The 27,042-nt window shown below is 44.7% G+C and overlaps 1 protein-coding gene across 2 annotated transcripts in view; it reads right to left on the reverse strand.

The window, feature by feature from the left end:
- The window catches only part of QSOX1 (quiescin sulfhydryl oxidase 1), a 46,636-nt gene extending 35,842 nt beyond the window's left edge, over positions 1-10,794 (reverse strand). For both annotated transcript variants that reach the window (XM_025363084.1, XM_025363075.1), the window contains exon 1: positions 10,434-10,794. In XM_025363084.1, coding sequence (XP_025218869.1) covers positions 10,434-10,698 — 265 coding nt within the window. In that variant the 5' untranslated portion in view covers positions 10,699-10,794. The remainder of the gene's footprint in view (positions 1-10,433) is intronic.
- Between the last annotated feature and the right edge of the window lie 16,248 nt (positions 10,795-27,042).

The raw sequence follows: 27,042 nt of genomic DNA on the forward strand, positions 1-27,042 counted from the left end.
ACCTCCATGGCAGCTGGACCCACCTGCGTCTCTGGGACAGATGAGAGGAGAAGGAGGCCTGCCTGGTGGCAAGCGCAACTTCCATTTGAAGCTCATGCCCCAGGGGCAGGGAATGGAATTTACACAGGCAGCCCACCTAGCACCCGTTACGTACAGAACACTAACATCTGAACAACATTCCTGACGATCACAGTTTTAGCAGGACCTGTGACCCTACCTGATAAGGTTTGGATCTCGTCTCCTCCAAATTTCATGTTGAAATGTGATCTCCAATGTTAGATGAGGTGAGGTATAGTGAAAGGTATTAGACCATGGGGGCAGATCCCTCAAGAACAGCTCAGCGCTGTGCCCTTGGTAATGAGTGAGTTCTCACTCTGACTTCTTGTAAGATCCGATTGTTTAAAATAGGGTGGCACTTCCCAACCCCCTCCTGCTTCCTTTCCTGCTTTGCCTTCTGTCATGAGTAAAAGATCCCTGAGGCCTCCCCAGAAGCTAAGCAGATGCTGTGTACAACCTCCAGAACCCTGAGCCAATTAAACCTCTTTTCTTTATAAATTACCCAGCCTCAGGTACTTATTTTTAGCAATGCAAAAACACCCTAATACTCCACCCTAGAACTTAACTCCTTACAATGTCTGAGAAAAACACAATTGCAGAAGGTATCAGAGCTCCTAAGAACACCTTATGCCTGGGGAAGGAGTGTTACCCTCACCTCCATGAGACAGATGCAGGAAAAGCCTGGCACACCCTGACGCATCCCTGGAAAGAAGGCAACTAAGTTGGCCCTTCTTGGGGCTGATACAAGGGAGGGGGCTCTGGGAGCTTGAAGGAAGGCCTGTGGCCACAACACCCCCTTCTTTCCCCACCTTTTTTGCTGGTAGTCTGCTTTTGGCATTGCAGCTTCTGGACTCCTTGTAGGAGGGAGGTGGCTGGGGAGCTGGGGAGAGGAAGTGGATGGAGGTATTTACCAGAGTCAGACTTCAAAAGTATTTAGCAGAGTCAGGTGAGCCACATCCTAGGACGCCATTTCCCCAACTTCCTCAACACCCCCCACCACACACTTTTTGGGGAGCTTTCTTGACTCCCTTAGCACACAAGGATAGCAACCTGAGCCTATCCAAGTATCTGCAAGCTGGGGTGCATCCTTTGGCTTTAAACCTCACCTCCAAGGTAGCCTGCACAAAGGCAGGTATGGTCAGGGCCTGCTGCACGCCAGGCCCAGGATGCAATCCCTCTGCCCCTACCATGGGATTGCTGATCCCAACCTGCCTCCACATCCTGTCCACTCTCCCTCTGAAATCTCTTCCCCCACCCAAACCTCCATCTCCTCATGCCTGTCCTAGGTTGGCATGAACCCATGATCTGGTTTGTTACTGACCTCACCTCCAACCTACCCTCCGTGTCCCATGAGCTAGTACAGGTTCTCATGGCAGGGCCTCTAGAGAAATATCAACATATTATTTCTCTCCTGGTGAGGTTCTAATGTGCTCCACCCCTCACTGGCCTCTCTAACCATCAAATGATCTTTTCTTTCTGTGGATCTGAGTATGTCAATCTCTATTCAACAGTCTCTGGGGGCTCTAACTAACTTTAGAAGAAAACCTACAACCAGAAGGCGGTTCTTCTTTTGGCCTCTGTCCACATATCCAGCCTCCTCTTACAGTTATTTTACATTAAATTAAGTCACAGATATTCATAAAATAACATTTCCAAGTAAATTAAAATACTGAAACATTAATTGCTGAACATAAGTTTAAAGTATACATGCTTTGGCATCTTGTTTTTGTATGGCATAGAGAATACAATTGGGTCTGTAATAAGCACAAAAAGCTGAGGAAACATGTTTCTAGAAATTATGAAATGGTGAATGTTAATGGAAGACAGTTCACAATGCTTGCTAGTTTTCACTAGAAATTAAGATTACTAAGGAGTAAAAACTAATTAATATAAGCAACTAAAACTAGAAATAATAAGGGACATAATTCTGCATGCAAGGGAAGTATGGCATGGTTTACTAAGGAAGCCATAAAATATAAGGATGTATTTTGATTAAGGGAAAAAGAGTCATTTTGTTCTAGAGTGACTGGTTATTTCACAATGAGAAAGAGTAAGAGTACAGGACAAACTAACAGATACAAGGAAGTTGTGAAGAGAAAAGAACTTCAAGTGTGGTCAAATGGGCTAACTTATAGTTTTTGTGTGTTTTTTTAATGAGCCTTAATATCAAAAGTACACTGATGAAAAATCAGAATTTGGTCCTCTCTGTTAAAACAAGGTTTTCTTGAAGTATTGATCTGTTCTTAAAAGGAAATAGTGAAAGGTTTTTCTGTACCTTGTAGGTAATTATCCTAAGAAGGATCCTTTGTTTTATCAAGATGATTCCCTGTGCTCCGTGTTGTCTTTATTAGGTCTTTGATTACTTAAGAAAATAGAGTCCTCTCTATAAAAGAGCTAAGATTTTTTTCTGCAACAGTGTAACATTCTATATTTTCCTTTTGAAATCTTTTAATTATCATTCTGGTTAGATGAATGACTGTGACTTAACAGTGACCTGTGATCCAATTTGATCAAGTGATTTTTTTGTTTTGCTTTTTTGTTTTTGTTTTGAGATAAAGTCTCACTATGTCATCCAGGCTGGAGTGCAGTGGTGCGATCGTGGCTCACTTGTCTGCCACCTCCTGGGCTCAAGTAATTCTCCATCTCAGCTGCTTAAGCAGCTGGGCCCACAGGTGCACACCACCACACCTGGCTAATTTTTTAAAAATTTTCTATAGAAATGGGATCTCCCTATTTTGCCCAGACTGGTCTCGAACCCATAGGCTCAAGGTAACCTCCTGCCTCGGCCTCCCAAAGTGTTGGGATTACCGTCATGAGCCACCATGCCCAGCCTGATTAAGTGTTTTAATTTTAAACCTTTGATATTTTGTACAAACTTCCCAAAATCAAATTCTAAATTAAGGCTTTCTGAACTTGAAGTAACTTTGAAACATTCCAGAGGGCCCTGGAACATCTCAAAGATTCTGCAAAGGAGAGATATTAAACTATAGTTAGGCTCATTTGATGTATTAATTATATGGGAAGCATTGTCAAACAAGAAATGATGTTTAATCTTGAGTTATATTTATTAATGTATATATATAATTGTTACTAATGTGTATCCCCAAAATTATATGATATTCCTAGAAATATGATGTATTATCAGCCTTAATTTCGGTTATTAGGTTAAAATGTTATATGCACAGCAATAACCAAATTTCCTTGTCAATTGTGTCATTATTATTATGAACTCTCATCATATCTTTACCACAAACATTTTAAGTCTTATTGTCTACAGTTAATTGCTTTATTCTGTTTTTCTAAAAGCTTTTTTCTAAGCAACTATAATCCTAAAGTGCTTCATCTTCAAGGAGATCCACGGAAAAGTCTCTGATAAGTACCATTTCTGATAACTTCGAGATAATATGATTGGACTAGCAAAGAATTTCCAGAACTCTAATGAAAAAACTGATGGGTTTGCAGAACTGATAACCAAGATCAAGCAGAACAAGAATTAATTACATGAGACTAAATGAACCAATGAAGAATTATGGGTTGTTATGGTTTTTAAATTCGAAAAGTTGTTGGTTCTTTCTAATGTTTTGTTGTCCTTATTTAAGAAAACTTATTTTCTTTTAAGCTATCTATAGTTTTCAGCAAGTTGGTAAGTATACTCTTGTGAACAAAAATGGAAACATTTTCTCCCTATAAGACCTCTCTGGAATTCAGAAACTATTTGTGAATATTCTTATTTTTATGGCAATACTGTTATTTGCATAAGTTCAATAAGCATCTGCTCTCTTTAAAACAAGATACAATAGGAAACACTGGTGATGTTACCGAGGTTTTGAGTGTGATGCCATACTTGAGAATATATGTACGATGAATCTACAGGTACTGCAGGTAAAATCTAAAGTTGGGCTTGGTTTGGCTTCCTAGCCTTAAGAGGTTATTAAAAGTCCAATCTGAGATTTCCTATCGATAAGTTCCAGCAAAGCAAACTTAAGAAGAGCCTATGTGATCAATCACTATTCTTGCCACACTTATATAAATAATCAGGCCAAGTTTGATGAGACTAAACATATTCTGCGAGCAAATTAGTCTTACCCTGACTATTCTATTCTATTTTATTTTATTTTGGATGGAGTCTTGCTCTGTCATCTAGGCTGGAGTGCAGTGGTGCGATCTCGGCTCACTGTGACCTCTGCCTCTCACTTACCCTGATTATCTTTGGTAGAAACGGGGGTGACTACAGAGAGAAAAAATATGTTCCTGAAGAAAAACTATAGTACATCTGTTATTAGATTGTAGCCTTGTTGATCATTTTCAAGTTTTTATCATCTACCTATAAGATGGATTGCATCCTGAATTCTTCCAGTTTCTTCCAATAACTAGCTACAATTCTCCAACTAAGAACAAGAACTGTTCTGTGCCTAAAGCCCTAGAAGCAGAAGCTGAACAACTTCAAGGGACAAGTCTCATGCCTGATGTGTAAGCCACACAAAGAGTTCACCAAAATGCCCAATGCCATAACCAGAGACAATCAAACTGCAAACCAGGACAAGAAGTTGACAATTTCATGCTTTCCCAAAACATCTGAACAAGAGATTCATTGGAATAAGTCTTCCACTTTATCCTTGATTACGTCTACCTTTTTTTGTCTGGCAGGATAATGCTGTAGTCAGAATTTCACAATCAGTGGCTTCTGGGGGTAACTTCATGAAATGTTGGATTTGTCACACTCAACCCAGATCTTTACATGACCAAAGGGATCCTTTAGTCCACCCAGGGGGTAACTTCCACAACATCCCTAACACAACTATTGTTCAAACTGTACTAGTGGTCCCTTTTATAGAGTCAGACTTTTAGACCCATGTGTTCTTACTCCCTGCTTTAATTTAACCCAGTCATGGGATGCTAGATAATAGAAATGCTACCTATTAGCGGAACAGGAAATCAGTGCAATTGCTGACACTTTTTGTTGCACATGGATAGATACATAGGGTATTGAGACTCAGTCGCAAAAAATGAACAAATAGTACTTGGTTAAAAAGGGTAAATTCCTCATCTGGCTCACTCTTTCATCTCTTTGATTTTAGCTGGTTTGGTTCATGGGTCCATGGCTAGGCGGCATATTGTAAACTCTCAGTATTACCCTGGGGAGAGTCATTATAGTAGTTTCCCTGTTACACTGTATCCTCTCAAAAAGTCTTAAATGTCTTTATGCAGCCATCTGCCGAATGCTAAATGGTCTCTCTCCAGCGTGAATGATCAAAACTCCAAGTAACACGTGATAATGAGCATACCTTAACCTATAAATGATGTGTTAAGACTGAAAACCCAGGCCGGGCGCGGTGGCTCAAGCCTGTAATCCCAGCACTTTGGGAGGCCAAGACGGGCAGATCACGAGGGCAGGAGATCGAGACCATCCTGGCTAACATGGTGAAACCCCATCTCTACTACAAGATACAAAGAATTAGCCGGGCGAGGTGGCGGGCGCCTGTAGTCCCAGCTACTCGGGAGGCTGAGGCAGGAGAATGGCGTGAACCCGGGAGGCGGAGCTTGCAGTGAGCTGCGATAAGGCCACTGCACTCCAGCCTGGGCGACAGAGCAAGACTCGGTCTCAGAAAAAAAAAAAAAAGACTGAAAACCCAAAATGATGATTACTGAGAGTAGTGCTGATGTCCTGTTTTAGTAACACTCTCACCTAGGTGAGAACCTGACCAAAAGGGGAGAATTGTTAAATATTTCTAGGAGGCCACTGGTGGGGACTGAGCTCCTTCCTGCACAAGGCCCAAGAGACCAAACCACGATGGAGTCCCTCAAGCTGAAGTCCCATGCCACCAAGCCAAAACTAAGCTGTTGATCTGACCTTCCAAGAAATCAGGAGAGAGTGAGATAACAGTCAAATCTCCAAACAAGCCAGTTTCAGCCAACATAAGGAAGTCTCTGCTTTAACCTTTAAAAGCGACCGAAATAACCCATCTGATTTTTGATCTGTTTCTGTTTTCTTCAGCCTTTTTCTGTCTATAAAGCCAAACTCCTCTGCTCAGCTCATCAGAATACTCATTTTGTAAGAGAGAATGTGCTGTTGCCTGATTCTAGAATCACAATAAAAGCCAGTCAATATTTTTGATTGTGGTGTAATTTTGTCTTTTGACAAGTAACAGGAGATGGAATAGAGAAGGTCCTTATCTGAGTGCTCCATTGTTAAAGCAAAGCTGCATTTAAGCTTTACTGTCAAAGCAATGCAGAGTTGAGTGACAGAGACTTTCTGAAGTGTCAGGTGACTTAAATGCCTAACACCAAAATGATCACTAGTATCAGTCCAGCTCTACCAGTGGGGAGAAAACCTTTTCCTGGTGCAGTTACTGCTCTGAACAGAGTAATTTTTGTACCTACAACAGAATAAATGGACTAATGGAGAGGGGAAGGGTGGCAAGGCAAGAGAAGCTGGACAGCTGTAAATTTTGGAGTGATGGGTGAGAGGATGCCCTGTGGTGAGGGTGTTGTGGGGATTCTGCTGAGACCCCTCCGGGGGCTTGGTCTGGAGTCAAGGGCAGCGTCCCCTGCCCCACTCACAAGTTCAGGGAAGGCACTGGGTGGAGTAGGAAGCCTTGCTTGGAGTTTAACTGGTTGCAGCACCATGAGCTCCACATGTGTCTCTGGACCTCTGCTTCCTCCTGGATCAGCGAGGGCCAGGATGAATGATCTCTAATGCCCCTTCCAGCTCTGACAACCGTTCAAGTGCTGGATGGCAAAAAACTCTTAACAAGAAACATGCAGCCTCCGAGTGTTAAGTGGGTCTGGGCTTCAGATGTAAGAGGCACAGATGTACCCAACCACAAAGAGCCAGCGAGACCTGGTGGTCTAGTGACCAGAAGCTACCAACCCTCAGCTCTGGGACTCTACACCGAAGTCTTCAGGAGTTCTCCTGACACAGGGTTGGTTTATGCCCTGTCCAGCTAGTCAGCACTATGCGGTCACCAACTCATGCCTTCCTTCCTCCTTGCTGACAGTTTCTGGGCAGTGACATCACTGGATGGACAAAATGCCTTCCCTACCCCTCACACCTGGCTGACACCCCCAGTCTGAGTCAAGATGATCCACGGCACCAGCAGAAGGTTCTACACTCACATCGTCATTTGGAATCCTGTGAGGCTCAGGCCACTGGCCACCATGAACTTGCAGTGGGCTCCTACTCTGTACCAAGCTCTGGTGCTGGGAATCACAGGTACACATAGCAGATGTGGCCTGTGCCCTGGAAGAGAAGGGGGACAAAACCAACACTGCTCACTGTCACTCAAACACACACCTTACGAACCTCACCTTCGTAGCCTGGCACACACTGTTTTTCCACCTGGAATATCCTTCCTCCTCCACCCACCTCTCTACCTGCCCAGGCTCCAGAGAGCCAAAAAGAGCTGGAGTCAATGGCCTCCTCCAGCATCTGTGTAAACCTGGCAAGTTACTTATCTGTTTTTAAAAAAAGAGGAAGACAATATCCATAGCTCAGATATTTTCCGGGGTAAGGATTGTCATAATAATGGCCTGTGAAGGCCCTTAGCAAACTGCTGGCATAAGGCAAGCGTGTAATAAATAACCACTGGCATGAAGGCCTTTGGTGATCAGATTAGCCCTCTGTGACTTTCCTCCCCTGGGTTCCTACAAGAAATGGCTGAACCACTCCTTTGGCCTTTTTCAAACACAGCTTTGTAACAATTGCCAATTTTCCTTCTGTGAGTAGTTCATTTCCCCAACTGCAATGCAAACAATGCTTATCACTCAACAAATATTTGCTGATTGATTAGCCAGTGAATAGCAATGAAGGCCTAAATTGGATACTACCAATTTCCCAAACATATGGTGGGAGCTGCTCTGTAATAGCAAGGGGGTGAACCAGGTTCTCAGAAACACATGCTCAGCCCCAGGGCAGCATCTGCCCTAGAGAATCTACTGCCCCAGTCACTGAAGAAATGAACCCTATTCAGTCAGATTAAATGCCTGAAGCCAGCCAAGTATGGCTGCAAAATTCTTCTCTCTCCCCGTGACCTTCACTCTGTCTCTGTTCCTGCCTCAAGATACAGGTGTCCTCAGCAGAGAGCATGGGCCATACTCACACAGCCCAGGGTGGGATGAGAGCAGCCCTCTGCAGGCCCACAACCAATCTTTCTCAAGAAACCTCAGGACAGAGATGAAGTGAGACCAATCCGAGCTTCTTAGCAGGGCCTCACCAGCGAATACCCCTTTGGTAGAGTGGAGGACATTCTTCATTGCAGGCTGACAGCAGATTCTGCCAGTACCCTCCCAACACCATCTGGTTCAAGGGCTGACACACCAGTGGCTCACAGGAGACCTCCAGCTTCCACTGAAATCTCCCACCTCCCATTTACCCTGGATCATCCCCACAGGCTTTGATCCTTCCATTTCCTTTTCAGAGGTTAAATTCTGATTTCGCTTTCTTATTTTAAAGAAAGGCTCCATGCACTGGGGAATCCCGTTTGGAAGTGGTAACCCTCATCCAGGAGCAGACTGGGTCAGTATCTAGATATGCAACTCATAGAAAAACTAAAACTCTGCATTGCAAGAGGCTAAACATGTGAGTCAGCTGGAAGCTGATCTTTCCCTCCAGCACTCTCAAGAAGGAAGAAATTCAAGACTAAGTCCATCTGCAGCCATTGAACACCTCTTGTAGCCTCAAAGTGGAAAGTGATCAGGGAATTTTTATGATGTTCATGCCCACAATGTCCCCTGAGATTTACCTTCTCTTAGGTGTTCCAGTTCCATGATCCGTGTTCTTTCTTCCTCCTCCCCTGACCAGATGTGTTGACATCACTCCTTCCCTGACCAAATGTGTTGAAATGGTGTGAAACACTGCTCAGAAAGGCTGGTTCAGCTAATGGGACCAGTGAAGTATGTGAGCAAGTGTAAACTGGAGGTCAAAACAGCTTATAAGTTTCATTTAAAAATAATTTTCCAGGACCATGTGGCTAAAAGACGTAGGCATGGTTCCATCTAGTCACTTCAGAAACCAATCTGCAAGCTGCTCAGGAAAGAGGGAGGATGAGTCTGAAAACTAACACCTACAAAGGCACTATTCTACCACAAAGAGTTGAGTTTATCAAGAAATACCGACAGCAGAGAAGGAGAACAATGGTTCCAGTTCCGCTTTCTCTAGAAAGATGCCTATTTCCAAAGACGTCCACAGTTCTCATTCAGTGACCATTTCAGGGCAGGAGCCCGTGTGCTAGCGACCTAGCACCAGAATCAGGAAGTAGCTCCATTCAGAGGCAGCAAGTCAGGAACAAATCACTATCACTACACCACTCCCGCCCGCCAAATGCCCACTACCTGGGTTAGGTGGATGTGTGACACCACAGCAATCTTTAAATTGTGGAAAGGAAACTATGAGACAATGTATGCCCAGTACTTAGTAAGGTGCCTGAAATGATAGGTGCTCCGTAAATATTAATTACTATTATTACCATAGTTCCTCGACTCTAAGTCTTAAGTGTTTCAAAATTTTAGCATTTCTGTAATAGAGTTCCCCTTAAAATCTCTATACATGTAGTGGTTTTTTCCTATCCTTCTACCCCTTGGGCTGTCACAAAATGAACAGTGTGTCTCCCAGCTGATGTCTTGGAATCCAGGAAATATAGTTTTGATGCCCCAACTTGTGATTGGGAACACGGAGCAAGAGCCAAACATGCACCAAAGGCCTCTGGGTGCATGGGGTTAAAACATTAGGGTCTGAGCGGGGGAAGAGAGAGAAGGATGTGGCCCGGAAGCTAAGGAGCTGGAGGCGGCAGGTCAGGAGAGGCCCAGAACAGAGATACCTCCATCAAAGACAAAAATGAGAAAGGAAGTCTATGAACCACTTCGGTCAACCAGTCGAGGGAGTGGAGAAAGGTGGTGGGGAGGCAAAATGAATGCCCGTTCCCTTTTCTCCCCAGCACTGACCCACAGCAGCTAAGGAACCTGGCAGGAAAGCGACATGGGTCCCTGGACGAGAGGAAGAGGACTGCCACAAGGCTGGACCAGGAAGCCGTAAGGTGTCAGCGGACCATGCGGAGGAAGGAACAAAGGAGACCCCTCTCTGGGGAGGAGGTAGTAACCTGGCGGGGGACGAACCGGGCAAGCAGGGCAGGTCTGGGGGACCAGGCCGCGGAGAGGGGAGAGAAGCTCCGGATGAGGGCCAAGAGGAAAAGGCAAGGGAGCGGGAGCCAAAAATGGAGATGAGAAACATGAAGGTGGGGGTCGCGGGATGCGCGGAGAGGAAGAGGTGGGCGGAGGTGACTGGAAGAGGGACGTGCTCCCGGAGTAAGGGGCTGCCCGCGGGGCAGGTGGAGGGGTCGGTGCGGCGCGGCACGGGGGAGCGGGCTGCCGCCGCTTCTCACCTTTGACGTCTTCGGCCAGCGCCTTCCACGTCGGGGCGAAGGCGATGCAGTGGCCGCACCAGGAGGCGAAGAACTCCACGGCCCAAGCGCCGCGAGAGCCCAGCACCGCGCCGCGCACCGTGTCCGCCTGCAGCAGCGTCAGCGGGTCGGAAGGCGAGTAGAGCGCCGAGCGCGGGGCCGCGCCAGCGCCGGGAACCGCGAGCAGCAACAGTAGCAGCAGCAGCAACGACGGCAGCGGCCCGGAGCCGCGGCCGCACCTCCCCATCCTCGGCGCTGCGCTCACCACCACACGCAAGTACCGGATGAGTCGGGTCCCAGCGCCGCGGCACCGCCTGCCTCCGCCCGCAAGGAGGAGCCACGTGGCCCCGCCCCCGAGTCCCCGCCCTCCGTGGCCGGCCCCGTCCCCCCACCCCCCGCCCCGCCCCTCAGGCCGCGCCTGGGCCCAGGAGCGGGAGGGGCTGAGCTTGCTGCTGGGGCTGGCCGTGGCCGGGCGGTGAGCCATCCTTTCGCGGTCCGCCGAGGTCTCAGAGCTGCGCAAGCCGGGTTCCCGCCTCAGGCCCCAGGAGGCGAGGTGTACAGTCCGGTCCCTGGAGCTCCATCCCCAAGGAAAGGAATGGAGCGCCCGCTGAGCAGTCGCTGCGGGGGCCTCGCGGAGGTTGTTTGGCCTGTCACGGCCCCCGTATCCAACGGAAGAGGAGTCCGTTGCAATAGACGACCCGGATTTCTGCTGTATTAGGGCAGTTCCTGGGCTCCCGCAAAGCGATGAGACGTTGTGAATTAGATGCAGGTGGGAGAGAAAAGGGACGCGTGGTCTGCGACCACCAAGACCCCACAGGATCAGATGCACCCACCCCTGCTGATGTCCGTGACCATCTAAAGGGGAACATCATTTGAGGGGCCCTACTCATGGATCAGAAGCCCCTTCTCTACTGTGGGGTGTGCTGGGTTGGCGGGCCGTTGCCGTGGAATCAGTTTCCTCAGGACCCACATCTGGCCACCTTCATAAGGTTGTTAGGGCGATTCCAAGATTCGAGGTTCCCGGCAGCCCAGATCCCCCACATCCGACTCTTCAGCCCACTCAGAACTCTCCACGCTGACTCACATATCCCTGTCGCAGGTAGCCTGAACAACTCACCTGGTGTTCATGGGCACTAAGGTGTTAATGGATTTTCTCTAGTTACCTTTGCAGCTCCACTGTTTTGAGTGATTTATTTTAAGGGGAGAAGGTGCTCCTCAGAGGGTTGTCACGGTAATATTTTTCCTTTGTGTCTGCCAGGTTAGTCCCCTTCACCTGTAAGAGCTTTGAACTTAGATTTGTTATTTATACAAGTTTTACTGAGTGGTGTCATGCCAGGCACTTGTTTAGGTATAAGGATAAGGCAGTAAACAAAATATAGACTCTAGGGACGTGGAACTTACATTCCAGTAGGGGTAAAGAGATGATACATAAGTAAATGTAAATCAGATGGTGACCGATGTTATGAAGAAATGTAGACTAGGGTAAGAATAGAGTGGCAGAGGAGGTGCTATTTTATACACGAAGATCAGGGACAGGTCTACCTTTAATATTTGCTAGAATTGAGTCAGTAGTACAAACAGAGGCCCACATACCATGTCTACATATTTTAAAACTACAAATTAAACTGTAATGCAAAATTCCGATCTTCTTATCTTGACTTGTATACCTTCATCATAATCTGGAAAGCCACATTTAAGTTTAGGATTCTTGGACCCTTCTGAGATATGCCCTTGAATGCAGTGCTTTGGAGGGGGAACATGTCCTTGGCCCTCAGCCTTCCTTCTCTTGGCACCCCAGCACTGTCCCATACTTCAAATGGCCTTGTGCCCACACCTATAACGAATACATCTGCACATCAGAGTTTTGTCCACACCTCCTACAAATAGCCTCCCCTTAACCACCCCTTGCTCCTCAGGAGGACAGACCTTGGGAAAGGCTGATGCAGCCTGTAGCTGGTGACCTGTTGCTATTGGGGCACTAGGTTCTAGGGTCCCAGGTACTCACAGTATGCTATAAAAAGGGGAGAGGGGCAAGACCTTTCAGTGAGTACATCCCGTTGGCCTGTGGGCTTCTTGCTCTATGTAAAGGAACATGGACGGAAGAGAATCAGGTGCTCAGAGCCCTAGACTGGAGCTCCTCTTGCCCCAGTCTTAAGGCAGTTCTAAAGAGGTAACATTTGAGCCAAAGACCTAAATGAAGAATGGGAGGAAGCCCTGTGGGAGTCTGGGTTAGGAGCATTCCAGGAAGTGGTCCAGAGGCTGGAGTTTTTATTACCTTCATGTGTTCATATTCTGTCTTCCCAAAGTCTTAAGCTGCGTAAAGAATTGTGTGTTAACCAATTGGAGTGTTAGTACCTTGCTGACTCTCCTCCCCATGACCCAGCCAATTCCAGTTGCTGGGTACTCCTCCCTGGGACTCAGTCCCTGTACAGCTTCTGCTGTCCAACTTTTCTCACTCCTGGCAGCCTCTGGGACCAGAATGGACAGTCCTCTAGTAACGTTGGATTCCATGTGTTGGAAGTACTGCAGCGGCTGGATCCGGTTCCAGTAAAGTTTGGTACCTTCAAGTGCCTCTATTGTTAAACAGTGTTGTAGTTATCTTTCCCATGGGCCTAGAAATTAAAGAGATAATGTCTACTGAACATGCTGAGTGCCTGAGAAAGACACCCCAGATAAATACACAAAGACTTGCTTGTTTGAATATCTGTTTCAGAGCATCAGAAATGGAAAAGAATACAAACTATTTGAATGAAGTAGAGAAAAGGTTGTTGGCAGTGGTGCCAAAGAGGGTTAGGACTGAGAGTTTTAAAGTCTGAGGTTTCTGTATTTCATCAGAAGAGGGATTTTCAACTCTTTAAAGTCTTGGAAACCTTTGTTCAAACAGAATCTTGAAACTTAAACAGATAAGAGCAATAACAAAGATATAACCTAGAGCAAAACCCACTTTCTGTGGTCAGTGGGGCTCCCTAGGCCTCTATTTGACAATCACTGGTTTAGAATTAAGAGCAGAAAACATAAGAATCAGAACTTGCCCTTCTTGCACTTCCTGGAACTTCCTGGGATGAAAAGATTGCGGAAAAGGAAATCTACTCAGAAGTGGGTGTTGAGAGAGGAAGGTGTGCTGAGGAAAGCCCCGGAAGCTGGAGGGAGCACTTAGAAATTCCTATCCAAGTCCCCGTTTCCGCCTTCCTACATATAAGTTGTAGGAAAGGGGGCTGAGATGAATCAGATGAGCAAATACTCATAGTATGAGCTAGCACTTTGCACCTGCTGCTCTAAGCATTTACAGCTGGTACTCATTTAGTCCTCACACCAACCCTCAATCTGAGGTTGATATTATACCAACTCTCAACCTCAACATGAGGTTGATAAACCATTTTTACAGATGGGGACTGAAGCGGAAGGGGCCCTGTTGACTTTCCTACTTGTGAATCATTCATGTGTTATACATGAATAAAGGAGAGGGAATTTGGAAGTCTGCCACCCAAAAATGAAATAGACTGTGAGAGGAACGCAGCTTATATACAATTCACATAATTATAGTGAGCAATAAAAGAGTGTTTGGTGAAATATGTCACCCAGTAGCATTAGATGACTTTCCCCTTAATCATTCGCACCAAGGATCAAAGAAGATGTATGCAGCTGGAGGCAAGTGCCCGGCAACAGAAAAGAGACCCTTGCTTTGTCCCTTCAAAACTCTAGGTCTTTCAGATGAACCTTTCCACAGCTGGGAGCAGTTAGAACCCTAATTCTGAAAGTTGGAAGAAAAATAGCAAGAGTCTGTATCGGTTAGATATGGCAGGAAAGAGAAGGCACATTCCAAGGGTCTACTGAAAATGGTTTACTGGAAGGACTATTCACAGGGGTGTGTGCAGGGCAGAGGGAACTAATCTAGGAACTGGCAACAGCAAAAAGCCTTTCTAGCACTTCTGGACTAGAGCAGAGAAAGGGAGGGAACTTTGTGATGAAAACCAGTGACTGCAGGAAGTGAGGGAGAGGGGCTGCCCAACTTTAATTGCAACCACGCAATGCCACCATTGCCAGAAACACAGGGAGGCACTGGGAGAGTATGATTTCCACTTTTTTCTCCTCCAATCCTCCAGTTTCTTGCCATTGTCTCCCATTGGCCAAACCCAATCAAAACCAGAGGGTGAATATGCCCTCATTATATAGTTTGTAGAAGTTGGCTTCCAAGACAAAAGGCAGGACAGTGGAGGGTGGAGAATAATGTACCTAGTACAGGGTCCCCAAATTTGGGCCCTTCAAGGCCTTAGAAATAAGAATGGAAAACACAGAAATCCCTGAACATCCTTCTGTGAGTCTCCTGAGTAGGAGTTGGGGGTAGAAATCTATCTGACCACTAGAGAAAGCAAGGCGGAGGAAGAGGGTAACAGAGATTCCTTCCCAGCACCTCATCCTTTCCTATTCATACTTGGTCTAATTGCCCTAGTCTATATCTGTGGAGGAAACTGAGGCCCAGAAAAGTGGAGTGTCTTGCTCAAGGCCATTTACCAAGGTAATGGTAGAGCCATTTTTGCCAGGCTTTCCAATACAGTCATAGAAGTATTAAGAAGGGGACGTCTGTGAAAGGGATATGTGGGGCAGACTCCCATGTTCAGGTCAACCTTCCCTGGTCCCCAGGTCACCTGATGGCACTTCAAAGGGCATAGGTACACCCCCGCCGCCCCCCCCACACACACACCACTCACACACACACACACACAGCTAATTATTTAGAGCAGAATGAAGGTACGAGACTATAGACTCAAGAAGACCTTGTTGTCTGTGGTCTTTAGCTTAATATCAGGGATGAGGCCTTTTGGGAACCTGCAAGTCATCAAACGAGGCCTAAAGTCAGAGGCAGGAAGGCCACATTGTTGATTTGCTAGGATACAGGATGCTAGCCTTCCCCAGAGAAGATTTCTGGGGACCTTGGCAACATTGTGATGGTATGATAAGATTTATTTGGGGGAACTTTAAGCTTCTGGAGTAGATGTTCTAATTTGGAATATTGCCTGCCGTGACTTAAGGGTGTATACGGCAGTTCTTCTATAACAGATAAATACCTACAACTCTAAATAAGATACTCTACAACACTATGACTGCAAAAGGACAGAATTTATCAACTTTTTAAATAACAAGCGCATTCTCAGAATTTCCCTGAAGAGAAGGTAATAATGTTATCAGTACACGTTAGAAGCTGCATTAAATGTGTGTGTGGAGGGAGAAGGGTGGGAGGAGCAGGGACAAGTTGAAAGAGGGCAGTCAACTGAAGCTAGGTTGGGGTCACCCTCCTTCTTCTCCAGAGCCACCAGTTTAACTCTCGTGGTAGATGCTGGGGTATGGTAGATGAACACTTGGTCTTTGAAGTCAGGATATTTGGGTCTCAGTCCTTGGCAACTCTCTGAGCTTCAGTTCCCTCATCTGTAAAATGGGTAAGCAGTCATTTTAAGTGGGTAGTTCCCATCTATGAGTGCTGTGGTGATTGTTGTGTGTTCAGCTCTGGCTCTACTAGTGGTTCCCGTTACTAGTCCCTAGCCTAGTCTAGATGCCTGACAGAGTTTACCAGTACAAGGGTGGTGAAAAGCAGTTTTCTTTTCTTTTTCTTTCTTTTTCTTTTTTTTTTTGTTTTTTTGTTTTTTTGGTTTTTTTTGGGGGGGGACAGAGTGTCACTCAGTTGCCTAGGCTGGAGTGCAATGGCACAATATTGGCTGACTACAACCTCTGCCTCCGGGGTTCAAGCAATTCTCATGCCTCAGCCTCACGAGCAGCTGGGATTACAGATGTGCACCACCACGCCCAGCTAACTTTTGTATTTTTAGTAGAGATGAGGTTTTGCCATGTTGGCCAGGCTGGTCTCGAACTCCTGACCTCAAGTGATCTGCCCATCTCCATCTCAGCCTCCCAAAGTGCTGGGATTACAGGCGTGAGTCACTGTGCCTGGCCTGGAAAGCAGTTTTCTATTTTTCCAATTTTTAGAATATTAAATGTTTCTTTAAAAAATACAGTGATAGAGAGAGGGGAATGAATAGGTGGAATACAGAGACTTTGTAAGGCATTGAACTTAACTGGCATCACCTTGTGTTATCTTTGGAGAGGTTGTGTAAAGAAGGAAAATTTTAATTTTCTGACTCTGTTTCATTAAAAAATTTTTTCATGCCCATATATTACTTTTAAAAATCAACTAATAATGTATAATTTAATACAGTAAAATTCACCCACTTTAAGTTCACATTTCCATGTATTTTGAGAAATGTGCATACCTATATAACCAACAGTGCAATGAAAATGTAGATCAGGCTGGGCTCGGTGGCTCACTCCTGTAATCCCAGCACTTTGGGAGGCCAAGGCAGGTGGATCACCTGAGGTCAGGAGTTTGAGACCAGCCTGGCCAACATGGTGAAACCCCATCTCTACTAAAAATACCCAAATTAGCCGGGCATGGTGGCGCAGGCCTGTAATCCCAGCTACTTGGGAGGCTGAGGTAGGAGAATTGCTTGAACCTGGGAGGTGGAGGTTGCAATAAGCCAAAATTACACCATTACATTCCAGCCTGGGCGATGAGCACAAAACTCCATCTCAAAAAAAAAAAAAAAATATATATATATATATACACACACACACACACACACTCTCTCTTACATATATTTATATATTATATATGTTATATATGTTTATATGTGTATATTATATATACACACATATATATATGTAGAACATTTCTGTATGCCATATCGTTCCCCCATGCACTTTGAAGTCTATTGCCACCATCACCCCAGCCCCAGGCAAGCACTGACCTGCGTTACCTTTTGCATGTGGCTGTTTCCGTGAAGCATAAGTTTGAGATTGATACAGGGTTTTGCTCTATTGTCCGGAGTGCAGTGGCATGACCTCAGCTCACTGCAGCCTCAGTTTCCTGGGGTCAAGTGATCTTCTTGCCTCAGCCTCCTGAGTAGTTGAGACTGCATGTGCACAACACCATGCCTGGCTATTTTTGTATTTTCTGTAGGGACGGGTCTTGCCATGTTGCCCAGGCTGATCTTGAACTCCTGGGCTCAAGTGATCTGCCCACCTCAGCCTCCCAAGATGCTGGGATTACAGGTGTGAGCCACTGCTCCTGGCTGAGATGAAATTCTTTTCGTTGGAGTTCCTTGAAAAGTTAAACATCGTTTATCCGTTCATCAGCTACTGGGCATCTGGATTGTCTCCACCTTTGGACTGTTATGAATAATGCTGCTATGAACATTCATGTATAAGGTTTTCTTTTCTGAATGCATGTTCCAGTTCTCTTCGGCATATTCCTAGGCAAGGAATTGCTGAATTAAAAATTAAATGGTAACTCTATGTTTAACTTTTTCAGAAATTGACACAGTAATTTTCTAGTAATTCTTTTTTATTAGATAGTATTCCATCCTATAAATATGCCACAGTTTGTTCTCCTGTTGATGGACACTGGGTTGTTTCCAGTTTGGGGCTATTATCAGTAAAGCAGTTGTGAATATTATTGTACAAGTCTTTTTATATGTACCTTTGTTTTTATTTATCTTGCAAACATACCTAGGAGTGGAGTCTCTGGGTCATAGGTGTGGTGTATATTTAGTATTTGGCTGGGCGTGGTGGCTTGCAGCTGTAATCCCAGCACTTTGGGAAGCTGAGGTGGGCCGATCACCTGAGATCAAGAGTTCGAGACCAGCCTGACCAACATAGCGAAATCCCATCTCTACTAAAAATATAAGAAATTAGCTGAGTGTGGTGACGCATTCCTGTATCCAGCTACTCAGGAGGCTGAGGTGGGAGGATTGCTCGAACTCCGGGAGGTAGAGGTTGCAGTGAGCTGAAATCATGCCACTGCACCCCAGCCTGGGTGGCACAGGGACACCCTATCAAAAAGAAAAAAAGAAATCATCAGACCTTTTCTTGAGGTGATTATGCCACTTTATATTCCTGCCAACAATGTAGGAGAGTTCTGGATGCACAACATGCTTGCCAATATTTGGTGGTGTCAGTCTTTAGTTGAGTGTTAATCATTCTGGTAGGTGGGTAGTACATCTCATTTAGGTTGTAATTTGCATTTCCCTGATAACTAACAGTTAAACATCTTTTCATGGCTATTCTTAAATATTTGTGTGTGTGTGTAAAGTATCTGTTGAAATATTTTGCTCCTTTTAAAAAGTTGGTTGTCTTATTACTGAGTTGTAAGAGTTCTGTATGTATAGGTATGTATGTACTTATATTTACATATATATATATATGCTGGATGCAGATCCTTTGTCAGATGTATGTTTTGCAAACATTTTCTATCAGTCAATAGCTGGTGTATTAATTTTCTTCCTTTTTTTTTGAGACAGAGTCTTGCTCTGTCACCCAGGCTGGAGTGCAGTGGCTCAATCTCGACTCACTGCAACCTCCACCTCCCGCATTCAAGTGATTCTCCTGCCTCAGCCTCCCAAGTAGCTGGGATTACAGGCAGACGCCACCATGCCTGGCTAATTTGTGTATTTCTAGTAGAGATGGGGTTTCACCATGTTGACCAGGCTGGTCTCAAACTCCTGACCTCAGGTGATCCACCTGCCTCAGCTTCCCAAAGTGCTGGGATTACAGGCATGAGCCACCATGCCCAGCCTTTTCTTGTATGTTTTCTTTTATAAATTTTATAGTTTTAACTCTTACATTTAGGTCTTTGAGTCATATTAAGTTAATTTTTGTGTATGAGGGTAAGGGTCAAAGTTCATTTATCTCCAAAGAAATATCCAGTTGTCTTAGCAACATTTATTGAAAGGACTATCTTTTCCTTGTGGAACTGCCTTGGCAGATTTTTCAAAAAATAATTTACCATATATGTGTGAATCTATTTCTAGACACAGTTCTGTTCAACTAAAATACATGTGTATGTGACACATATGGTATCCTTGTGCTGGTATCACACTGCCTTGATTACTATAGCTTCATAGTAAGTCTTTTAATGAGATAAAATTTATATACCAAAAAATTTGCCCCTTTAAAGTATACAATTCAGTGATTTTTAGTATATTCACAAAGTTGTGCCACTGTCATCATTATCTAACTTCAGAACATTTTTATGACTCCAAAATTGCTAATAGGTTAGCAATTACTCCCTACTTCCCGTTGACCCTTGAAAAGCACTAACCTAATTTCTGTGTCTATGGATTTGCCTATTAGGGATACTTCATATAAATGGAATCTTAGAATGTGTAGCCTTTTGTGTTTGGATGCTTTTACTTAGCATAATATTTTCGAGGGTTATCCCTGTTGGAGCACGTATCAGCATTTCATTCCTTTAAGTGACCCAATAACATTCCATTGAGTTTTATTAGTTGAGTTGTTTTCACCTTTTGGCTATATAAATAATGCTGCTATGAACATTTGTGTATATGTTTTTGTATGAACATATATTTCAGTCCACTTGGGTATATTACTAGGAGTGGAATTGCTGGAGATATATATATATATATATATTTTTTTTTCGAGACAGAGTTTCATTCTTGTTGCCCAGGCTAGAGTACAGTGGCGCGGTCTGAGCTCACGGCAACTTCCGTCTCCCAGGTTCAAGCGATTCTCCTGCCTCAGCCTCCCCAGTAGCTGGGATTACAGGCATGCACCACCACACCTGGCTAATTTTTGTATTTTTAGTAGAGACGGGGTTTTGCCGTGTTGGCCAGGCTGGTCTCAAATTCCTGATCTCAGGTGATCCACCCACCTCGGCCTCCCAAAGTGCTGGGATCACAGGCGTGAGCCACTGTGCCTGGCCTGTAATTCTTTATGTTAATTGGTAGCAATCCCCTAGTTTTATTTCTCTTTTTTGAATTGTTTTGGCTACTCTAGTTCTTAGTATTTCCATATGAATTTTAGAATCAGCTTATTGGCTTCTTTTAAAAAATTGGAAGCCTATTGAGATTGTGATTGGGATTGCATTATATTTATAGATCAATTTAGTTTGCTACATTTAAATTTTTTAATTAGTTAATTTTTTAAACCATGTCCTCCATGTGGGATCAGACTCATAGTTAAGAAGCCAGGAATCCAGACTGGATTGCTAAAATATTTTGCCACATCTTCAGGATGACAATAAAGCAATTTTCAGACAGCTAATGAGGTAGAATAGGCCCGCAGGCCCCAAAGCAATCTAGCTGAAGACTTCTCTATCATCTTGTCTGTTTTGTAAATTTGTTAACTCATGTTGTTTGTTTCCTTGCTGTTACTCCTCAGAATTTTAGTCAGTTCTTTGATAATCTACCCTGTCTTAACAGTGCTAACATGGATATTTGGTTCAGAGCTCTGAGCATTTGGTTCAGAGATCTGTGCTGGAGCCAGTGTGGAGGGGGAAGCTAAGGAGGAAGCAAGAGAACTTCAAGGGCATGTCAGACTCGGGAACAAAAGTTGAGCCTCTTGCCAGCTGAAGGGACTCCCTGAGATTCTGGGATTTGTCTGTATAAAGGAGTGTCTTACACAGGACTCTCAGTTACACTCAAAAAGATGCTAAATTGAACTAACTGAGGAGGAAAGGGGAATCGATTGCCTCAAAGAGTCAAATAGAGGGTGGGGGAAGGCTGTGACACCATCTTTCCTCTCTGCACTTCTAGTCTCTGTACTTTGGCTTCATTCTCTCAGCCCAGCTGCTTCCAGAAGGCTAGAACTCTGGTCATATGCTTTCATTTTTGAGGTCAGAGAGAAAAGACAGAGCTTCTCGGCTGACCCTAGTTAGAAAAACACTGGGGGGAACTGATTGGCCAGGCTTGGGTTATGTGTTCATGCCTAGATCAGTCGCTACAGTCAGGGAGGTGGCTCATCCGGGGCAGTGTGCTCACTCCTGTAGGTAGGAGGGTAAGCACTGTAATTGGCAGCCTTCACTGGTACTGTATGTTTGGAGTAAGGAAGGCGTACGGCTACCAGAGGAAGCGGTCACGTGGGGCTGTGCAGATCAAAGTGGGCAGTGACCACCACTGGGAGGGATAAGGTTGTAGGGATCAAATATGAGAATGAAAGAGTCTAGCACAGGGCCTGAGACAGAATAGGGCTAAACTCATAGGAAAGGCTGAGGTGTGAGTACATCTGGAGGCCACAATACCCATGTTAAGATGCGTCATGAATGTAGCTGAGATTTCCAGGTGTTTAGGAAAACTTGACTTAAGCCATTTGGGTGCAAAAAAGGGGGAGAGAAGTATACAGAGAAAAAAGAATATCTTGCAAGAATTTGCCTCGCCCACACAGGCATTCAAGTAATGCTTGCTGAATAATCGCCCAAATGAAATATTGAGTGTTTTATGGTTCCGGGTAATGACCACATTAGCATCAAAAAAAAAAAAAGTAATGACAGTTGTGATTGTCTCCCTTACCATTCACTAAGTGTATGAGACCAGATCTCTTTTGTCCTTGCTTGTCTTTTCACGTCCTTGTAGATGCTCAGGAAATGTTGGTTTAAAATAAAAATTATCATAATAGCCATGAATCATTGAGCATCTGTATAACCAGCATGATGCCAGGGGCTGGAAATATAGTGATGAACAAAGGTGGGCATATTGAGCGGCTAATGAAGATGAAGCTCACCCGCAAAGCCCATGTGAGTGCTCGGAGGTGTAGAATTAATAGGTAGAGAGAGGAAGCCTGGTTACCATCAGAAAACGCTTCAGTGTTTCTGCTAAATTGTCTAATTGAACTCCTCAAAGGGGACCTGAACCTCTTAAGATCTAGGAATTTGTTGTGATCTTGATTCTCTAAATGAATACTCATTTATATTTAATTTTGTATTTGTAATTGTGTGTTTATTTTCTTAAAGAGAGCCTCCCTCCCACCAACCCCTGTCCCCCTGCTTCCCCAATGGTAAAATATTCAGGCGCAGAAAACCCAAATCCACCCCGGTAGTAAATGCAAGACATGATCCTTGCTCTCAAGTAGTTTACAGTTTAGAGGAAGAGACACTGATCAAAGAGTTGCACAAACAAGTATATCATTGTAAAGCGTGAGAAGGTAGCGAAGAACTGTGGAGTGCCGGGCGTGCAGTAATAGAGAAGGAGTCAGAGAAGCTTCCCTAGGCTGAGAGCTGAAGTTGGGGGAGTAGGCAGCAGTTAGGCAGGGGAGGGGATTCTTTTTTGAGACGGAATTTCCCTCTGTTGCCCAGGATGGAGTGCAGTGGTGCGATCTCGGCTCACTGCAACCTCCACCTCCCGGGTTCAAGCGGTTCTCCTGCCTCAGCCTCCCAAGTACCTGGAATTACAGGCATGGGCCACCACGCCCAGCTAATTTTTGTATTTTTAGTGGAGATGAGGGTTCACCATGTTGGCCAGGCTGGTCTCAAACTCCTGACCTCAAGGGATCCGCCGTGTCAGCCTCCCAAAGTGCTAAGATTACAGGTGTGAGCCACCACGCCCGGCCAGGAGGGGATTGTTAATTTTTCTGCTGCACTGTCACCAGAGTTCTGTGCCCAACTCAGATCTGAAGTAGGTTTCTAGGACACAGAGAGGCAGACAGGCTGTCCTAGCCTGTTGGTCCCAGAATTCTTCCTGGTCTCTCCCCTCTAGAATCTTTTCCAGAGCACCTCAGTCCCTGCTTAAAACTTTCCAGTGACTTTCCATCCACTTAGAAAATTCACATTCTGTGTAGACCTACAGGTACTGCCTGCCTCTCAGACAGGGTCTCCCACTCTCCCTGCCCTGCTCCTCGCATGCCACACCACCAACCAGTGGCCACTGGGGTGGCCTTAAGACTACCATTGGCCCTAAGTAGTAGTAACTTCGTAGCCCCTCCCTCATGTCATATTCAAACGCACTACCATCTTTCAATATTTTTTTCCGAATAAACTCTTTGGACGCATTGTTTAGAATTTTGCTTTGGATAACTTTGAGAAACTCCTTTATTTTATAATTGGCTATGATTTCTCAGCAGTTACCTTGCACATGGAGAAGTTACTACAGAGCCAGAAAGTCTAACGAACGAATTGTGCTCAAATGTAATGCAATTTTTTAATGATTAATACATGTAGCAGGTAGTGAAGACTTAATTACATCTAGAGCATTTAGATAGACATTTATTAACATGAATTTTGTGAGATCATTCCCTCTCCTCATCTGCAGGTGTGTTCTGAAGGCCTAGGAAAGCCACCGGCCCGGGTGCTGTGGCCGCCATGCCTACAGGATGTCTCTGCTGGCTCCTGCCTCCAGCCCTGTCCCCGCTGTTCTTTCTGCCTGCATGCCTTTCCTGTGGCTCCTTGAAACAAGTCAGGGAAGGGGAGTCCCAAGTTGCCCACTCTCCTTATTTACTCGCTTACTCAAATAGTTTTCTTGGGCTGCCCTTAACAAAGTTCCACAAACCGGGTGACTTCAATGAGGCCAGAAGTTCAAGATGAGTGCTTTGAAAATATATTTGCTCGGCCGGGTGCGGTGGCTCAAGCCTGTAATCCCAGCACTTTGGGAGGCCGAGATGGGTGGATCACGAGGTCAGGAGATCGAGACCATCCTGGCTAACACAGTGAAACCCCTTCTCTACTAAAAATACAAAAAACTAGCCGGGCGAGGTGGTGGACGCCTGTAGTCCCAGCTACTTGGGAGGCTGAGGCAGGAGAATGGCATAAACCCGGGAGGCGGAGCTTGCAGTGAGCTGAGATCCGGCCACTGCACTCCAGCCTGGGCGACAGAGTGAGACTCCCTCTCAAAAAAAAAAAAAAGAAGAAAATATATTTGCTCATAGATCTGGAGCCAGAAGGCCCAAATCCAAGTGTCTTCAGGGTTGGTTTCTTCTGAGGGCTGCGAGGGAGGGTGTGTTCAGGCCTCCCTGGTAGTTCAGACTCTCTCTTAGCTTCAGCCATTCCCTGGCTTGCAGATGCAGGCTCCTGGTGCTTCCCAATGCCGTCCCTTTGTCTCCAAAGTTCTCCTTTGTGTAAAGATACTGTCATATGGGATTAGGACCATCCCAATGACCTCATCTTAACTCGATTACCTCTGTAAAGATCCTATCTCCAAATAAGGTCACATTTTGAGATATGGGGTGGAGTTAGTAGTTCAGTTTTGTTTTTTATTTTTGAGGCAAGGCAGGGTCTTGCTCTGCTCAGCCCACGCTGGAGTGCAGTAGTAAGATCACGGCTCACTGCAGCCTGGAATTCCCAAGTTTAAGCAATCCTCTGGCCTCCAGCCTCCCAGGTAGCTGGGACTACAGATGTGCACCACCACACCCAGCTTATTTTTTTATTTTTATTTTTTTAGAGGGATATTTCACCATGTTGCCCAGTGGGCTCAAGTGATCTACCCACCTTGGCCTCACAAAGTGCTGGGATTACAGGCATGAGCCACCGGGCCCCAGCCTAGGACCGCGACATCTTTTGGGAAGTCCAATTCAACCCCTAACACGTTTGTTTATTTGATTTTACAATTGGCCTTCCGTTCTGTACCCAAGGATTCAACCACCATAGATTGCAAATATTCAGGGTGAAAAAGTTCCACAAAGTTCAAAAAGTAAAACTTGAATTTGCACGTGCTGATTACTACACTGACTCCACATGAATGAAGTGATGTGGAGGCATTGTAATAGGTACTATAAGCAATCTGGAGATGATTTAAAGTATATGGGAAGATGTGCATATGTTATGTGCAAATACTATGCCATTTTATATCAGGGACTTGAGCATCTGCGGATTTGGGTATCTTCAGGGGTCCTGGAACCAATCCCCCATGGATAGAGAGGGACAACTGTATACCTCCTCATTAATTAGGTCTTAGTTCAAATGTTGTCTCCTGAGAGCTTTTTGTCACCAGCCTGTTTAGAATCCCCTGCCTCCTGCATTACTATGTCTTTTCTTTAGCAATGTCACTGTGACAAGAAGCCTCTACATTGGTACTTATAAACTTCTAATTCCATGTTCAGATAAATATATTTCCCTCCCTACACTGGCTTAAAAATGTTTATTCTGATTTTTTATGTGTTGTTTTCTTTGAGCCATGAATTATTGAGAAATAAATTATTTAACTTCCAAATGTTTGGGATTTTCTTAAATATCTTAATGTGATTAATTTCCAATTTAATTGTATTGGGGTGTTATTTTATTTTGTTAATTAGTATATTTATTTTAGAATCAGAGTCTCACCCTGTCACGCAGGCAGAGTGCAGTGGCATAATCATAGCTCACTGTGGCCTCAACCTCCTGTGCTTAATTAAGTGATCCTTCTGCCTCAGCCTCCCAAGTAGCTGGGACTACAGCAATGCGCCATTACAACTGGATAATTTTTTAAGTTTAGTTTTCATAGAGCTGGGGTCTTGCTATGTCATCCAGGCTGGTCTTGAACTCCTGGCCTCAAGGGATCCTCCCACCTTGGTCTCTGGAAGCAGGGGGATCATGGGCACGAGCCACTGCATCCGGCCTGAAGTTGTATTTTAAAATGTGTATAGTTTGAACTCTTCTCAATTTCTCGAGCTTGGTTTTTGTGGTCCTGCATATGGTCACTCTTGGTAAAGATCCCACACTCACTTCAGAGTGGCGTGCATTCTACCGTTGTTGAGTGTTGTGTTCTGTAATTATCAGTTAGGTCAAGGCAGTTGACAGTGTTGTCCAACCATCTTGTCTTTACTGACTTGTTCTATCAATTGCTGAGAGAGAGAGAGAGATTAAAAATCTCTTACTGTACTTGTGGGACGGTCTTTTTCTCTTTTGTTGATTTTTTTTTTTTTTTTTTGAGACAGAGTCTTGCTCTGTAGCCCAGGCTGGAGTGCAGTGGCGTGATCTCAGCTCACTGCAACCTCCACCTCCTGGGTTCAAGCGATTCTCCTGCCTCAGCCTCCCTAGTGCTGGGACACAGGCACGTGCCACCATGACTGCCTAATTTTGTGTATTTTTAGTAGGGACAGAGTTTCATCGTGTTAGCCAGGATGGTCTTGATCTCCTGACCTTGTGATCTGCCCTCCTCGGCCTCCCAAAGTGCTGGGAGTACAGGCATGAGCCACCGCGCCTGGCCTTTCTGTTGACTTTTGCTTCATGTATCTTAATCTCTGTTACGAAGAAGAATGCACATGTTTATAATTGTTATGGCTTCCTGATGAATTGATCCTTCTATCATTACAAACTGTCTGTTTTTTTCTTTAGTAATATTTCTTAACCTTGAATTCTATTTTATCTGTTATTAATATATCCATTGCATTGCTGCTGATAAAGGAGGATATATATAGGAGGAATATATATATATATATATATATATACACCCCCCACTGCAGTCTTCTCAATCTTTTACAGTTTACATGGCATAGCTTTTTCTATTCATTTACTTTCAAGTTATTTATGTCTTCATATTAAAAGTATGTCTTTTGAGACAACATGTAGTTGGGTCTTGCTTTTTCATTCATTCTCACAATCTCTACCTTTTAATTGGAGTATCCAATTAACAATGCAATACTGATATGGTTGGATTTATGTCTTGCTTCATTATCTTCTGTTTTACTCTTCTGTTGTTTGTTTTTCCCTTTCCTGCCTTCTTTTGTACTATGTGAATGTTGTCTAGAATTCCATTGTAATGTATCTATTGGCTTTTTGGTTATGCCTCTGCAATTTTAGTGGTTACCTTAGGGTGTTGGTTCTTATGAGAGGGGCAGTGAA

The sequence above is a fragment of the Theropithecus gelada genome, chromosome 1, assembly GCF_003255815.1.
Source record: "Theropithecus gelada isolate Dixy chromosome 1, Tgel_1.0, whole genome shotgun sequence".
Taxonomy (NCBI): domain Eukaryota; kingdom Metazoa; phylum Chordata; class Mammalia; order Primates; family Cercopithecidae; genus Theropithecus; species Theropithecus gelada.